This window comes from Ictidomys tridecemlineatus, chromosome 10 (assembly GCF_052094955.1).
Source record: "Ictidomys tridecemlineatus isolate mIctTri1 chromosome 10, mIctTri1.hap1, whole genome shotgun sequence".
NCBI classification, from domain to species: domain Eukaryota; kingdom Metazoa; phylum Chordata; class Mammalia; order Rodentia; family Sciuridae; genus Ictidomys; species Ictidomys tridecemlineatus.
Genome location: NC_135486.1, coordinates 41,109,750 through 41,128,087, shown reverse-complemented (window position 1 = coordinate 41,128,087; position 18,338 = coordinate 41,109,750). Strand labels below are relative to the sequence as shown.

The window sequence follows — 18,338 nt, the reverse complement described above, 5'->3', positions numbered from 1 at the left end:
GCACTGGGGAATGAAAATTGCTTTGACATGGAGATTAGGCTTCTGCATTGTTACAAGACATTGTCTCATATGGACAAGAGTACTGTAGAGGAAAAAAATAGAAGGTTTTTTTTTTTTTTTTTCTAGAATGGTCATGAATGACCTAATGGGAGAGGACAAAAAAGTAAGTGCACTTCCCATTATTTACGAATGGGACATAAAGGGAGATTTAAGGCTTATTGTTGGAGAATGGAAATACCAGAGAGAAAGAATGGACAGAAAAAAACAGACTCCCCAAACATGAGACAAGTGAAATGACCAGCACGAGAGACCAAAGACCAGGGTTTCCCTTCCACAAGTGAACTGAAATGCATTCGATTTTCCTTCCTGGCTAAAAGCAAAGCAAGTCGTCTCTTTACTAGATATTTGCGTTGGGGGGAGGAAAACTGTTAAACTTTAAAGAGTTAATTTCCCGAGTTCTGTAGTGGCTTACAAGAAAAGGATCAATTGTTCTATAAAGGCAAGCTCTGTAGTGTGTTAATGTGTTACTGCAAAAACTAATCGCTACAATAAAGAGGCTGTGTTTCCACAGTGTACGAGTCTCTGTGACTTTGATTAATGCTTCCCACGGGACATCTCAGCCTCAATATGGGCTGAAGAAACTTCCTAAATATTCAATGAGCATGGTCAAAAGATGTATAAAACAAATCAATGTGACACCTTAATCTGGCTAGGCAGCAGTTGACTCAAGGGGTGGAGGGGATGGGATACATCATTTAACACTGCCGGCTTGCAAAGCTGCGAGCGTCTGTTCTTCAAAGCTGAAATGACATCGAATCTGTTGTACTTAGTGGTTTAGGAGTTATTAGTTTATACATTAAAATCAGCACCCAGTAGCGAACAGGAAGGCAATGCAGCCCACCCATCCTAAGCATCTCTCTCACATTTGCCCAGTTGCCCTTCTCAAAGGATTTGAAGCCCTGAGGAGCTGAGCTTTTTTGTCTGGCGAAATGTCATTGTGAGGGAATTAAGTTGGACTCTGGGTGAAAAACACAGAACTTTGTTTAGATTTTTGACTAAGTCAGCCCTGGTTTTACTCTTCTATCCCATCATCACTGTAGAAGAACTTCTCTCCTCTTACCAGCATCTCCACATTACAGGATTTCCTTTTACCTCTTTCTTTCCAAGGGAATTGAAAAGTCCCCATTACCTAAGCCCAAGGAAGTCACTTGGGGAGAGTAAGCACTGTATCTATTCTTAGGGAAAAATACAAAGGTATGGGCATCACCCTTGCTTAGCTCATCTTCTGGGGCTGGTGGCTTTGGTGGACATGTAGGCTATGTCTTACTTATTAAACAGAATATTTTCTGTTCATGCTGGTTTCCACTGGTTTTTACATGAAGACTAACTTCTGATGACTATATGAAGTGAAAGGACCTTACGATTTTGAAAAGTATGTTTTACTAGAACTGGGAATTTCCTTAGATCAATGTGACCACAATCCCAGGATAGGCTAATGTGATCATGACACATATAACTTGCTACAGAGGCACCTGAAAGTGTTTCTCAAGATACATGATATAAGATTTTATTTCAGCTAAAATCCCAAGGTCCTTTTCCCAATATTTAGGGATCTCTCTAAATTCTAAAGGGGTTTCTAGAATCCTGAAAGGAATGAAACTTTGCATTGTATGCTCATATAAAGGGAAATTTGCAAGTTTCTTTCAGCCTTTCAAAAAAAAAATCCACATTTATATATTCATGTTTCCATGTAGCTATAGATATAGATAACACACACAATATAACACATACATATACATAGACCCCAATATATATATATTATATATAAAATCATTATTAATATGTGTGTGAATTATGTATCATTTGTGTGTGTGTGTGTGTGTGTGTGTGAGTCATGTTGATATGAACATTACCAACATTCAATTTGGAATGATTCTTAATATTAAGGAAATCTCAGAAAGATCTGCCATTGTTATCTGAAAGTTTCTGGGCCACCATGCCAGGACCACCTTTAACCCTTGTATGCATGACTTTTCATTCTCATCATCGTGAGCTCAGGGAATACACATTCATTAATTATTAGCCAAACAAAAGACATAATTAAGAAAGTTAAAATGTATAATTCATTCCAAAAATAAAAGAGAAATGACCTCTGATGATTTTCTTCTTTGCCTTCTATATCTTACTATTTCCCCTCCATTAGAGTGCTTAACTGTTATTTTAACCAGATTCCCATACACTTTGATAGTTTTCTCTCCCAGTATGGCTAAGCTATGTATGGAGAGAATTTATAATCTGAATATTGCCACTTTTTAAAATAACATATGCATGCAGGTTTTTTATTGTTATTTATACAGAGTAGGTAGTTATGTGTGACGCTGCATCGCTAGATGTATTCTAAAGAAATGGGAATGGTTTCTTGTTAGTTTCTATTGCATGACATTTATAAAACCACAGATTAATAATCTTCCCTGCTTTATGCTTTCCCCACCACATGTGTGCACACACAAAAACATGAGTGTACCTAATGTTCATGTCTACAGTTGGGTACTGTTGATGGCTCAGAATGGCTACTGCTGTCCAGCCCTCCAAATGGCTGCATTTGAATGGTGGGTGAGTGCTGCTTATGTCTTCAGTTGGTAAGATTTTTTGACCTCTTTCTAGGTGAAAAATGCTATATAAATAATATAAAGTATTACCATAATTATGTCATACCCTGCAGATCTTTGCACTAAGGGGAGGAGTGAAGGAGGTGACATGGACACACAATGTGAACACATGTGTGTGCGCATGTCATAATCCTTTTTTGCCTCTTTTCTATCTTCCCCTCATCAAACCAAGATTCTGGGAGGATTCCCTAGAAGATAAACTTTGCCAGGTTCTACCAAGTTCTAGAAGCCAGCCAGTCCTCAACCTGCTGGCCAATTCCCTTCTACAAGTCTCTTCTAGATACCCCCCACCTCCATCCACCCCCTGCCCAAACCCAGATCCTTTTCTTGGTCTCCTGTGTTACTCAGCCTGTTCGTAGGCAGCCCCTTTTCTGTTCCAGACTTTTTCTGCCTTCCCCGTCCTTCCCAGCCGGTTGGCACTGAACGAGGAGAAAACATGCCTTCCACTTAAGGAGTACAGCCAGGGAAGGGGAGAGATAAAAGGCTCAAGTTGACACACAATTCAAAAGCAAACAGGAGTGAAAACAGAACTTTTCTCATAAGGCCAAATCAAACATCAATGAAGGAAACTGAAATGAGTTGGCCTGCAAAATGGGGCCAAGGAAGCAACTCGAGCCTGGAGTACAAAACAAGCTATGCGGAGGGAAGCCGAGAGGAGCGAGCATGTTTTGGCAGCTTCTGAGTTCTCAGTGGCAGAAATAAGAACTTGTACATATGGGGGTGGGCAGTGGAGGGGTGGGGGAAAAAAACACCCAACCCTAATAAACTAATCTCAGCTAATGTAATGTTTATCAAGTTCCTTGGATAATGATACCATGTGTGCCATTATCATCATCAAAACCCAATCTATGTTTTAAAAAGTTACAGATGATTAACACAACATCAAGTTGATGCAAACAATTACTTAAAGCCCACACAAAACACACACACACACACAGACACACACACACAGACACATACACAGAGAGAGAACCAGGAGGTCCCCATATTCTGTAGAATGAGGGAGGCTGCAGCTGTAGGCCGACAGCTTTCATATCCTCATTTGAATAATGTGTCCTGAATCTGTCACTTTATTCATTCTCCTTATGCTCAGTGTACTCTACATCAACAACAAATTAAGTTGTAAATAAGAGACAATCATCACTTTTGTTTTTAAGCAGCTACTGCATAGAGAATTTCAATGCACGCTCCTTTTCGACAGGGGGGAAAAAGAGGTGCTAGAGTTTGCTTTCATAGGCACAAATATGGGGGAACCAACAGAAACAAAAACAGAAACAGTTTACTGTTGCAGAGGGGAGGGGGGAGAAAAACATTCTCTAAAGCACAACCATCCATTACGAGTGGAAATTTCTTCCAGAAGCTACTAAAACATACAAAGACAGAAGCTAAAGTTTCCCGGACTACGCTGCAAACCCACGTAACTTGGGAATACCAGTCCTTCGGTCTGAATACACAAGTGGCATCTCTGCTCAGCACACCTTTAGACAAAAGGACGAATGCATCCAATCCATTAAGACACAGGTGTATTAATAAGCTGATTCCATATTCATCTCCATTAACTTCTGAGAGTTCAATCACTACCACATGCATAGAAAGTTAAAAAAGAAAAAGAAAAACTAATAATAAAAAAATACCCCTACCTTTACATCGGAGAAGTAGGTCTTCAGCATATTGGAGCTGGGGTAACGGGTATAAAAGAACATGAGCTTTGCTTTTTTCAAGTGATTGGGTGACAATCCTTCCTGCATGTAGGATGCAATTGGTTAAGGCAGAAAATTCCATAAACAACAAGGATTTGTCACTCCTGCCCCCCACCATGCACACAGTCACCCCCAGGATGGAGGCCCACCACACAGCCCATGGCACTGGCTAAGGAATCTATCACCAGTCACAAATTGCCAAAGGTACAGGTGAGGATGAACAATTAGCTGCAGATTCTTGGCTACTTTGTGACGAGGGTGGCCAAATATGTCCCCTGCTCTAGGTCCCGTATGCTATCCATACGTTCACTTGTTGCTAAGGAGATAGATGCACCCAATGTGTTACTGCACAACTCTCATCATAAGAGATTTTTCCTTCAGCACAATTACAGTTCTGTTTGTTTGACTCTCCACACCCTGTGGTTTACATCAAATTATTATACTGACATACATGAACATAGAAAACGCACTATTTTGAACACTGTTACACAAGCTTCACATTTTACCTCTTAGTGCTAATCTAATGGAGCTTCGTGACTTGATTTCTTCCTATCATACTTTTATCTCCTTTGAATTGTTTCCTTTAAAATAATGATTCTAACTTGGTAGGGGTAGTTCTGGCACAGGGAGAACAGGGTGGGGGTTGTCCCTTTTGTTAAAGCAACAGTCCAAAACCAAATACGATTTGCTTGTCCTGGATTTATAGTTAACTCCTTTGAGAGTGACACAGTAGTTGGGGCTAACAAATCAATAAATGTGGGTTAGTAGATCAATAAATGGCCACTTACCCCAAATAAGAAGGCCTATTTATCTGGAAACATCATTACCTTTTAGATCTGTAAACAGCAGCAACTAAAACAGTTCCCAAGAGAATGTGAGGCTAACCATAACAATCTAGGCTTCCTGATTCTCGCCCGGATTCTTGGCACTCCTCAGCAGACTCTGAGCTGGGATGGCTCTGGTCACATCTGTGCCGCAGCCTGGCCCTGCCATTTCCTCAGCAAATTAATGGCTTTATAATTTATCAGAAATGAAGATGCACGTGGAGAAAATCAATGTGGTCCCCCACAAGGTCAATTAAGGGTCTTTCCTAGAAGCTTCTCTAAGGATTTTTTTCTCTTAAAGGAGAGTCTGGGAAAAATAAGGAAAAAAAGAAAAAGAAAATGTGTACAGGTTCATGCACACCACACACACACACACACACACACACACACACAGACACACATACACCCTTGATTACCCAACAGAATTTCACATCTTATGAAGAAAAGGCAAATAAACACAGCCACTCACAGAAGATAAAGGTTTTCCCAATGACCTCCATCAAGTACAGCATGACTAATCGTAAGAATGGAGGGGAACCAGAGAAGTACTAGAGAATCATGATCGAATTAATATTGATAAGCTCTTGACTACTTATAGCAGAGTATTTAACCAAATATTCGGCTGAGAATTTGTTCAATTAACATTCCCTTTTATACCCCATGCCATTAAAAAAAAAAAAAAAAAAGATCACCTTGGTTGGCAAATAGAAAAGTTAAGCATTGTGGTTTTGTACGTGCATGTGTGTGTGTGTGTGTGTGTGTGTGTGTGTGTGTGTGTGTGTATGTGTTGTAACTGAAAATAAACACTGAAGAAAGAAAATTTGATTTTATGTCTGTAAGCCAAAGCAGCTTAACTGAACTTGTGTTTTTGTTTGAGGTCCTTAATGATTACAAAGACGATAATTTATGACTGACATACTTCTTGTGCCAAGGAAAGAGCTGAAAGGCCCTCCAGTAACCTCCATTAGACTGATAGAGAAGACTAAAGGAGCCCAGGACACTTCAGGACCATCTGTCCAAATGGATAAGTGAAATAATAGCTGCAAGCTGTCTCCTATTGCCTCATGATAAGAGTTTTAGGGAAGCCCCAAGTTTGACAATATTCTCAGATCTGGGTTCCAATCTCTTCTTTCAGACGGCTACATGAAAACAGCCTCATATGTTTAATTACTTATGAGTCCCACATCTTTCAAAATCTGGTCTCACACGAAATTCAACTGTTTTGCTTTATTCCTCAGATAGGCAGAGAGCTATCGAAACTTCCTGAAGCTTTCCTTTCATTCCAATTTTGCTACGATGTTGCAGTTTTTATTTAAAAGATAAATAAAATCTTCATCACATTTTGATCAGAATTGAGTTTTTAATTTCTCTCTCTCTCTCTCTCTCTCTCTCTCTCTCTCTCTCACACACACACACACACACACACACAATCTTGAATTTGGATTTCTGAATTTCAAAATGTTTTTTGCTTCAAAATGTTTCCTGTTGGTCTTGTTTGGAATCGATCAGTTGAAATGGAACACAGAATAAATCTCTATCTCTGGCTCATTGTGCAATTAAGATAAAATTCCCATAAAATATATGTTTCTAATAAACTATTAAAAATAGCTAATGAAACATTTAAAAGCCAACAGTTAGATAATCCTTTCTTTCTCCTCAAAATAAATCTGAACTGACCAATTGGTTAATTTCCCTTTTAAGTGCGTGTGCTGAAAAGCAACTGTTCTTCCAAGAAAGCACTAGCTGTTTCCTGGATACTTACACACGCACAATGACTCATGATGGAATAGATTCAGTAAACATACAGCTGTACTGAACACGAGCTAAGCTCCATTCAAGGCCAGGAAAGAAAATGAGCACAAATAAATATTAAGGAGGTAAAGGGAGGGGGGTGGGGGGGTGGGGGGGATGGGACGCAAGCAAGATCTGTCCCGGCAGCTCATGTGGCTTTGCCTCAATTCTCTTAGCCATAGCTTTGTGAAGACAGATGACATTCAATTCTATGTGTAATGCAAAATAGACAATAACTGCTGAAACTTGAGACAGCTGCCAGGTGTAAAAAAGAAAAAAAAAGAAGAAAAAAGGAAAAAAAAAAGAAAAGATGATAAATCCATAAATTAATGAAAGACATCTGCTCGGGAATATAAAAGATCAGAGAAGCAGGGTACAGCAGCTGAACCTAAAGTGGTGTCCAAACAACCTGAGAAGCTAAGTGTTGTCTGTTTACCAAGCACAATACAACCTTACCTAAACAGCCCCAGCGGGAGGAGCAGGAGGCAGGAAAGAGGCAAATAGAAAAATAATAGGTGGTGAAGGCTGGAGGAAGAAAATTCTCTTTTACCAAACTGAACTCTGGATTGCGGGACAATGTTATATATGTTGCAATTCCAAGGAAATGGACTGGGATTACTTATATTTTCTCAAATGCTTGGAAACCTAAAGAATTTTGGTTTCCTCCTTATTGTCTGATCTGCTATTTCCAAGAGGCTTCCTGTAGGAACCTGTTATGGGGAGGAAAGAGCTAAATTTCCTCATTTAATGACAGTAACAGAGCAAGTTGTTACTCTACTAAGAAGTTCAATGGAACCAGAGGGATGTGTAGTTTACACTGATCTCTTGGAAGACAAAAATTTTAATTATAATTTTTTTTCCCAGACATTGGGGAGACTAGGACCCACACTTTTTCAATCCTTACTTAATCTGTGTGTATCACTATCACTTAGAGAATCATTATGGATCCAGGCAATGTGTAAAAATGTAAAAAATCAGCTTCTGTGGATTTGTTTCATATTTTAGAAATTCATTTTTAATTCATGTTTCAGGTTGAATTTTAATTTCTTACCATTTAAACATTTTTTTTCTTCTAAATTTCAAGTAGTTTTAATATTCTTTCTAAAAGTCAAATAGGGGGAAGCTGACTGCCCCAGAGATCAAGCTCAATTTCTTCACCTGCACATCTTAATGGCTTATAATACTACTCTTGTGCTTTAATTGGGTGCATGCAAATGTTTGAGGCCTAAACAAGGCTATTTTTCTTGAGATGCAAAGAGGATGAATGACAAGGAACATCGTGAAGAAAAGCAATTGGCTGGTTGTTTCTTTGGGAATTTGAATAAAACTTAATATTTGATTAAATAGATTCATTTGCAAAGATACTGAACACATTTTTTATATCCAAGACATGAGCTCTTTGACCAGGTGCATTGACTTTCAGTTTAACATGCACACATTCATGATTTCCTTCCTACCATAGGTGATGAGGTGGAGTGCTCTATTATTTAGAACATATATATTTAATGTGTTCAACTTAGGATGGATTCAGCTGATAAGCTGATGTTCTTAATAGTTTTTATCTTGGCTACTTTGTTTTAAAAAAAAAAACAGATGATGCCCTTTGGAGTAGAAAAGAATCATTCCTTAAGACTTAAATTATTTAAAACAATTTGGAAAACCATGAGCCAAAAATAAAAACACAAGAATGATAATCATGGTGGTACCATTTCATTCTACTTCTGGTTATTTCTATTGATCTTTCCTCAAAATAATTGTAAAAGGGATTCAAACATGGCTCTGTATCCCTAAAACTAAAGTTAAACACCACTTGTTATGATTCCGAGATTTCTTCAAACTAAGCTTGAAACTTTTTGTCTATAATCAAATAGAAAAAGGAGTTCAGAGAAAAGTACAATTTTGTCTATAATCAGGTAAAAGGTAAATCAAGGATAGAACTCATTGACATACAGTGATAGAGACAGGAGCAAAGTGAATCCAATCTGTCAATAAATAGATTCTCAGTTGTTCCAGAATTGTGGGGACCAGAAAAGGTGGCTTGTCTATCCTCTTCTTCCTGAGGAAAAAAAAAATCTACTAATAAGCTGACTAGTTGGGTGTACAATGTAATAGAGAAGGAGAAAAGCAGAGGTTAGTAGGCCCAAACATGGAAAATGTAACCATTAATTGCAACAAGAGGCCCAAAGCTTTCAGCCATAATGATACAAGAGAACAACTCCAGGCTTAAGCAGCTACATTCCATGTGATCATGGGTACTTCTCCCCATCATTGTTTAATAAAAATCTTATATTGGTAGAAATGGGAAAAGTTATCCCTATGCAGCAAAAGCAACTATATTTTCTTTACAGCCTTTGGTATGTAGAGAAATCGAAGAAACTTCTTTCCATTCAAATCCTCAAAATTCCTCAGGGGATTTAGAGAGACAATGAACATAGCTGACACTTAAAGCAATCTAAAAGATCTTTTTTCCCCCCTAGAATACCAAACTAACTTAGAAAAATAAAAAGCACGGGCAAATTATAATTATCTGGTTATAACAAGAAGGCTAAGCTCTAAAAACTATAAACTGGCATCACAAGCAAGAGTTTATATTAGTATAGACTTATAGGACTGTGAAAACTGGCTTCAGATATTCATCAAAATGGGCATGCACGTTCCTTTATCCTTTACACTTGTGGGGGTAGGGAGAGAAAGAAACAACTCACTACTACACTCCTTGTTTCATAAGTTTAGGGCTCTCTTGAAGTACCATAGGGTCCAGCCCTACACGTCATCCTGGTAGGCACTTCAAAAGATCCTCTTCTTGGGAAGGGTGAAAAACCATTCAAGACATTGTGTTTCCTTACTTCACCCTTTTGCATCACCAACAGCTATATTCCAACCATGTGAACAAAACTTCATTGCCTGCTTATAACATAAAAATCATGGTGCTTCTTACACTTTGGCTTCATGACTGGCAGGTGGAATTTGAGCTTTTTGAGATACTGAAGTTAAATCAGTACCCAAGTCAAGACTCAAATCTAAGACCTCAATGACCCTCTCACAATGTTCTTCTCCTCTTCCTTGTATAGGGGGAGACTCCATGTTTACCTGTCCAAAGCATCTCAAACTTGTGGCTCCAATTCACCTTACCAAAAACTTCACCCCTATCCTGAGAGTTGGCTGGAGGATGACCAAAGAAAACTTATTTCTATCATAGCTGTATATGGCAGCCTCTGGAATGAGCTTAGATAATAAAATGTCAATCTCTAGTCATCAAGACGATTGCTCAAAATCCTCAGTTTTGTAGCAGCTAAGTTAATTGCTAAATTTTATATCCATCTGGTAACTTATTAAACAAGAAACATGTTTCCACCTGTCCCCAAATGCTTATTATTCTACTACCCCAAAAGATTAACAACTGCAAGATTTTTTAAAAAAATTACTGAAAGGAACAATTTACAGGGGGCGGGGGAATGTCATCAGTTAAAAATAGCTGGAGTTAGGATAGGTCTACTAAAATATATATACATGGTACCTCTATATAAAAGCCAAGTTCAAAATTTAAAGGAGTCATAAAAGGAGTCATTTTTAAGTCGAATACAGCTGAGTTTTATATTTAATTGTGCTCTCTTGCTTTCCAAAATAATTTGCTTTGTGTATGTTAGGACAAAAGATTTCTGTGTATGGTTGAGCAGAGGTTAATCATGCATAGAGGCAGCTGCACCAGACCCAAAGAACAGACCTTGGGTGAACGGAGAGACTGATGCTGTCTGAATAAATCAGTACCTGTATATTTCCTATATAAAAAAGAGTCTCACTTAAAGATTAAAGAATCTAGCTCCCCCCCTTGCCACATCCATCTTTTTCCCACCACAGGACAGCAGCCTCCCACCAATAAAGCGCTCTCCATAAGATTTAATCGGGCCTTCCTTAAGTGGACCAGGAGCCTTGCAGATGGGTTAAAGTGAGAATTCTTCTTTGTGGAATCTTATGGGTCTGAAAACTGACTTTTCTCCTTACTCCATAATAAAATTTACCATCTTTATATATAAAATATCTAAGAGAATTCAATATTTACAAAGAGAATTTTTTTTCCATTTCTGAATCTACACTTAGGAAAAAAAAAAAAACGAAGAAGAAGGTATACAGGAAGAACAGCATAAAATACACTACTGAAAAAGCACACGAGAAACCACCCCATGGAGGCAATTAACAACCGATGAAAGTTGCAAAGATGACAATTTAGTGTTAAGCTTTTCTGTGATCATGCTGATAAAAGCCTATGACACTGAGGAACAAGAAAGATTGCATTCTGGAGTAGATGCTGATCTACATTATTCTTTATATTGTGTAAACCTAACCTTTCAGAAAAACTTTTTTTTTTTTTTGCTTTTTGTTTTGTTTGTTTCTTGAGGGGGGGGGGGGAAATAAAAGGATATTGCACTTCCCGAATAAGGTGAGATTTCGGACATGTCTTGCAGATCGCCACACTCAGACTTTATGAGCGACAAGGAGAGCCCTTCGGCGGTGCTGGGTGGGTGTGCTGGTGAACAAGGATGGTGGCTCAGATGGTGGGATGACATCTTGGTCCTCAGACTCGTCGTATCCCTAGTTAAGTCTAAGGATTCAGGAGAGGCTCTGTCTTTTCCAGAGAAGGAGCCAGAGGGAGCACCTAATGGACTCTGAAATGGGTAGGCCATCAAGGGAAGGGGAAAGGGGTGGCGGAAGGTGGAGGTGGTGAAGCCTGCGGTGGCAGAGAGAGGTGACTGGTGCAGGGGCTGGTGGTGGCCGCCAGCGGCCGGGCCGGAGGCAGACTGGTCAGATGAGTTTTTGCGGACAACCAGGGGCAGTGCTTCTGTCTGGTCTGTGGAACTGGGCATCTGCACGTTGCCAAAGGTGTCCAGGGGGTTCGGAATGATGACGTCGCCAAAGCACTGCAGGCGCTGGTTGGCGGTGTGGAAATTGTGATTTTCCCCGTTGACTGCAAATCTGGCCTGGGGGATCTGGAGAGGTGGGAAGACCTGAGGAACCTGGCGGGAAGGCTTGGCCGAAAATACTTTGACCACAGTGTCCACAACTTGTGACATGGCAGTGTTCAGTTCTTGTTTCAAGGTCTCCGCCAAATGTTTGCCTTCTGGTTGTAAGGAGTTTGGCCCGTGGTCTCTTTCTTTGTTGTTGCCTTCTCGCTTGGGCTTGTTTTCAGCCAGCTCCTGCTCTCGGATCAGGGCTCGAGCCCGGTCGATGAACTGACCTGGGTCGAGCTCACACATCTCGTTGTCGGACCTCCCAACCGAGTCCTGGGCCCGCGCCTCCAGGATCTCGGAGCGCATGCTGTCTTCAGACAGGTTACCATCTTCATCATTTTCAGAATCAGTGCTGTCATAGATTTGGTAGAACTTTTCCTGCAGCTGGCGCAGCTGTTTCTGCATGTCCTCCAGCTGCTGTTTCAGCTGTCGGCGCTCCTCTCGCTTCTGTTCTTTTCGGGCTGAAACCAGCTGCTGGAAACTCTGTTGCTGCTGCTGGGGCAGCTTTTGCTTGCGTTTGTTTTCTCTGTAACTTTCTCGGGGACTCACAGACTGCGGGGCCATCTCTCTTTCATTTTCATTGCCCCTTAATGCCACACTGGGGGAATGGCTCATACCCCGAATTATATTCTCAACCCGGGCACGCTTTGCTCTCAGGTGCTCATCACATAAGCGATCCATATCAAACTGGCTCATAGTAGGCCTGCCAAAAGGGGAAAGACACTCTGGGGGGCTGTCTCTTGAAGAGTTGCTGCATATATCCTCCTGATGTACTTCGGAGCCTGTACTAGAGAGACCGCTGGCTTGGAAACTGGGCTCCGTGCCACCATTTTTGTTCATGTTATTTTTCAACAGCTGGGAAATTATGGTTGCTCCTGGAAAAGGCATCATGGCATCTTCATACGAGTTCGCCCTCTTCAGCAGCTTGCGGAGTACATTTGACTTTTCCCCATCTGCATGCTGCACCACTGAATACTCAACATCCTGCTCAGAACCTTGGGGATTCATGGCACTAAAAAACGTTGCTCTTGCCTTAGCAAAAAATGCAGATGCTGTCCCTACCGTCCTTTTCACTCCAATGTCAACTCTTCTCCTCTTGGTTTGCCGGCTTAAGAGGGCTGTGCTGTCATGGTCAGGCATCACTGGACGGTTATTGTGCCATCTTCAAAAGCTCGTCAGCTGGGCACAGCTCAAGAATCCCGGGACCCTGGCCAACAGAACAAAAGGACTGATGAATCATTTTCTTTAAATTTCTCCAAATTTCCTGACCTCAATCCTGAATCAAATGCAAAATGCATAGGCTCTGGGATTTATGGCACATTACAATTATTGCAATTTATTATGCACTCTGCTTGAAATGAAACATTTTTAAATATTTCTGCTCCACTGGTTTAAGATGGATTAAGATTAAAAAAAAAAAAAAGCAAAAACTGCTTAAGCACCAGTAATATGATTCTCTTTCACAAATGCCTAAAATGATACTGTTTATCTTCAGAAGAAACAGTAGATTATAAGAACACAGCCTCTGACAACCAATTGATTAAATTTTGGGCATTGAGATTCATATTATGAAAGAAGATGAAAGTGGTCTATACTTAAGAAATAAGGTTAGGTTTTGAGACTGTGTGAAATTGGGATGAAAAATTCCATTTCTGCATTAAAACTATTGTGGTTTTAATGCTACTGAAGGAAAAAGACTCTAAAATAAATGCAAATATTTTACACACACCCTTTATTACTGAAGTTTAAAATATTTTTGTCATATGTGAAATGTGAAGAACATCCCAATCAGCATCTTTCAAACATAAATGGCTAACTTAGCATTGAAAGAAATGCACAAATACTCATTTTACAAGTCTGCTTATTTAGCATATTATGCATTTTTATTAGTGAAATCATATGTGAAGATGGTATCTGTGGCTATATCTTTCTATAACCAAGAATATTTATAAATTTTCACAATGTCCTTTTTAATAACTTTAATTATTAGAAAGTTGGGTTCTGCAAAAGAAAAATGTCACTTTTGAAAAATCAATATGTGGCACAATAAACTATGGACTAGGCAAAGTACATCTTTAGTATAGTTTTCTTCTGTCAAAATCTGCCCAAATTGTACTTCAAACACCTAAAGAAATGGTTTAACATACTCCATTTGTGAATCTTATTTCCTATGCCAAGTAACAGGAAAGGAAAAAAAAATTAAAACAGAAAAAAAAAATGACTGATTGAAGATATAGAAAGAAAGAAAATAACATCAATCAAATTGTGAGAAAGGGAAATAGGTTCTTTGTATATGAACTTCCGTTGTTTCTTGGGGACACAATATAAAATGGGATCATCCTTGCTTGCATTTTATAAAAGGCACTTGACATATTGTGAGACTTATTAACTAGCAATGCTAACCCCAAATTTTGTGTACATGCGAAATGTCACATCTTTTTGTTTACACTTAGCATTTTTTGAAGAAAATGAAAATATTTTTTTCATGCTGGATTTATCTGATATTGAACTTCACGTTTGCTTAACAGAGCACATCTTCACAATAACAGGGTCTATTGCCAAAGGCAGCGTGCAGAGTGTTTGGAACAGCTCCCATCTCTTTCGGTTCACCTGTAAAAACATCTACGTGCTCCCTAGGACTGCATCTGTGGCTAGTTTTAAAGAATGACTATCCATGCAAATAGGCATAATTTCAGCATGAAATAACCTGCAAAAATCAAGAAAATGCTCAATGCTTACATGGTAACAATATGTATTCTTTTTTTTTTTTTTAATGCAACAAAGATTTCATCATGAAGCTTTTGGTGTACATGAAGATAAACTTCTTTAAAAGAATCTGCTTTAGGGTAACCATGAAAGCAAGATGATGTTTCTTTCTATATATTTTTGTACACTTGAGGATGAAATACTTTTTATATGCTTCAGGATAAAATTTTCTGAACTTGGGATGAAGACATCTCAATAACTATAATACTGGGCTGAAGACTAAATTCAGAGTAATTGAGACTCCTCACACATTAATAATGAAATTGGTTTCAGGAATACAAAAACACAGTGACAAATATTTCACTAAAATATTAGACATGATAAATCAGGTGTGGGCTGTCAGGTAAGAGAAAGAACAAGAAAAAGGCTGGATTATTAGTCACAGGAACACTTGGAAATGTGTGTGGGGGGGGGTTACAAAGAAAATTCTTTTGGGCATATATCAGCTTTCCAGAAATAGAGCTCACTGACATTATTTTAAAATTTTACCTCTTTTCTTTCTGTGTGCAAATCCTTTTCTTTTTAATATCACCTGCAAAGCACACGGCTATCCAATCAAATACTGAACAAACTTCCTGCAGCATTTTCTCTCCCTGTTCACCTTAACACCCAAACTGGACTTTCCTGCCCATCTTACTACTAGAAGATCACCTCTGATGCAGAGCCAGTTTCATTGATGTGCACAAGGTCAACCCCAGGCATCCTCCTTTTCCAAACTGCCATTTACCTGTATCATCTGCACGTCCTCTCATCCAGCCTAGGTATCAACAGCTGCATCCCTGCCTTATGCCAGAGCCAAGAGGAGGGCCCTGCTCTTTCTAAGGTGGAGAGACATGATACTTTCATCTTCAGTGGAGAATAAGTGTTAATTAAACATGCTCATCCAGTCTGCTAAGAACAAGATAATCCTATAACTCTCTTCAAATTCACCAAACTAAACTGATTTTTTTTTTTGAAATTATCTTTCAATTGCTTCACATTTTAAAATTAAATCATGGTTCCTTTCTATTTTGGGCTAATAAAATTTAAACACTTTGGGGGTTTTATTGTAAAATGTCTAGCTGAGACATAATACACAGAACAAAACAAATGAGAAAAAGTAGAGAAAATGATTTAATCCAGAAAGACATCATATTAATAGGAACAAATAAATATATATACCATAAAATTTAGACCTAAACTTAAAAATAAAGATAGAGTGATAGTATACATTGGGACCATAACCCATGGAGGCTATAGGCAAGATAAATAATAACTGGCTGACAGTACTTTAATAATATCATGTTTCACAAACAAGACACACACAGACACACACACACACACACACACACACACACACACACACACTGACTGATATGTTCACCACATAAGAAAATGCTCTATCAAATGACCATAATGTAAACTAAATCACTTGAAAACATTTTTTCTAAGTGTTTCCATGGTTTTCCAATTCAGAATTTAAAGGATGCTATGGAATGACTTTATCATGAATGTTGTCTTCTTTAAGATTTTCAAAAAGTCCTAAATTTCTCAAAATATGTACTAAGCCATAATGTTTCAGCTATGATTATAATTGATTCTCACAATTTTTAAAGGTTATTTCTGATTTAACTAGGCAATATGAAATCTTTTGATCAGCACTGGTAACTATCAATATCAGCAAGAATAAAAAAATACTGATGTAGACTTTGAACCCAAATTATTATTGATCAAATACACATACTCTATTCCTATAAAGTCCTCTTTAACTACTATGAAAAGCTATATAGAATTTTTAAATTATTGAATATTTTGTTGCATCAGTTGGCATCTAATCTACACAAATGCTTTAATAACTCCCATGCAACAGATATCTTAACATAGCAGATTCTTCCCAGAAAGAGATAAGAACAGACAACAGATAAGAACAGATTTTAACTGTTCCAAAAGATTTTTCATTAAAATTGGAATTATCTGACATTCTATTTAAAAGAGAGAGTTCTAAGAATTCTGATTGACTTAATGTTAGTACAGAAGAATTTTCAGTAAAGAATTTCAAAGGAATATTGCAATATGAAGCAGAAAGTAGCTCAGTGCTCCACTCTAATAAAGAAGCTATTTTGGGGAAGGGGATGCAACTTTTACTGCATCTATCTGGAGTCCAGATTCTGGACAAAGAAGTGTTTCATTATGGTAATTATCCAGATAGTTCAGACAAATCTTTTATGAGACAGGGAGAATATAAGGTTGGCATGGCTTCCTGCTTGGATTTAGATTATCTGTCTTTGTTGATAAAATTATTTGGAAAAATTGCTTACATTTTAGTTCTTTTAGAAAGTCATCTTTGAATGGATCTCCAATCTACTTGGGTTAACCTGGTTATGAAATGTTAAGTGGAATATCATTAACAAAGACTCTTTTTAATCAATCTGAAAATCAGTAATTCAAGGGGGAAAATAATCAGATGATTTGATTTAGGTACTTCCCCCATCCCATATCACTAAGCTGCTCCTTTCTTTGTATTCAAGAGTTCATATCTGCTATTTAACAACTTTTCCTTTAGATACATTTCTTATTGTCAGGTAAGAAAACCTTTGATTTTTATTTTGAAGAACCCAGTTGGCATAAGTTAATTCTTCCATTAACTAAGAATGTATTGAAAGGGTTTAAATTTTCCTATCATGATAGAGTTCTCAAATCGTAATCATTTCATTTATGATTCTATTAAAAATTCTATAATTTTTCACCTGCAAAATGAACACAGAACACTTTCTGAGACATGCCCAAATTATAAATCTCTACTTATTTAAAAAGTAATAATTCACCACGTTGGGTAAATAAAAGAGTATGAAAAATAATCTTAAGAAAATACACTTTTAGTTTTTCCTTTTTGCAGAAATTTGGGATACTCTAAACATCTAAGCTTTGAGGCTTTAGATACATTAGGAAAAAAGGCTTGAGAAATTCTTCTTATATATCCCTTCCAATTTATACAAACAATTAGAATACTATATTAACACATCATTCAGAATCCACTTTCATACTATAATATCAATAACATTTTACAATTTCCTTTTTGTCCTAAATATAAAAAGTTTCATATTAACATTGAAAATTTGAGCTAATTCCTGAAATGATATAGGAAATTGATGGAAAAGAAGGCCTTTTGAATTTGAACAACTAAAGAATAAGTCTGGCAACTTATGAATTAAGCTAGCTTGGGTTTTAAGATTGCATGTGCTGTTTATAGAAGAGTGATGCTAGGAAATAAAGTGAGAACAAAGATGCATGTTATGTATGCATGACTTTCCCCCCACCACAAAGTAGTGATTAAACTAAATAGAATTCTGCATAATGGACACATAAAATATCAGTAAGTGCCAAGCACAGATAATCCCTATTAAAAATGAAGTAAATGAACATAGCCATAGATGACATTTTAATTACAAAAGAACTTCAAAAGCATCTAAGGAAAGTATGGAGGGGGTGGCTTTGATGCTTAAGTTTAAAGAACAAATGACACATACTATCTTATTTTCATGGAAACAATGTTAATCACCCAAACAACACAACAAGCCAAGAAAAACCATTTATCATCTAACC

The 18,338-nt window shown here is 37.9% G+C and overlaps 1 protein-coding gene across 10 annotated transcripts in view; it reads right to left on the bottom strand.

Annotated features, from left to right (window-relative positions):
* Positions 1 to 18,338, bottom strand: part of Prox1 (prospero homeobox 1) — a 56,149-nt gene that overhangs the window by 32,515 nt on the left and 5,296 nt on the right. For 8 of the 10 annotated variants that reach the window (XM_021732998.3, XM_021732996.3, XM_021732995.3 and 5 more), the window contains 2 exons: positions 11,406 to 13,197; positions 4,310 to 4,417 (listed from right to left, as the gene is read on the bottom strand). In XM_021732998.3, coding sequence (XP_021588673.1) covers positions 4,310 to 4,417; positions 11,406 to 13,130 — 1,833 coding nt within the window. In that variant the 5' untranslated portion in view covers positions 13,131 to 13,197. Of the gene's footprint in view, positions 1 to 4,309; positions 4,418 to 11,405; positions 13,198 to 15,245; positions 15,457 to 15,483; positions 15,693 to 18,338 lie in introns of those variants that run through there. The other 2 variants (XM_021733000.3, XM_040276885.2) reach the window with 2 other exon arrangements.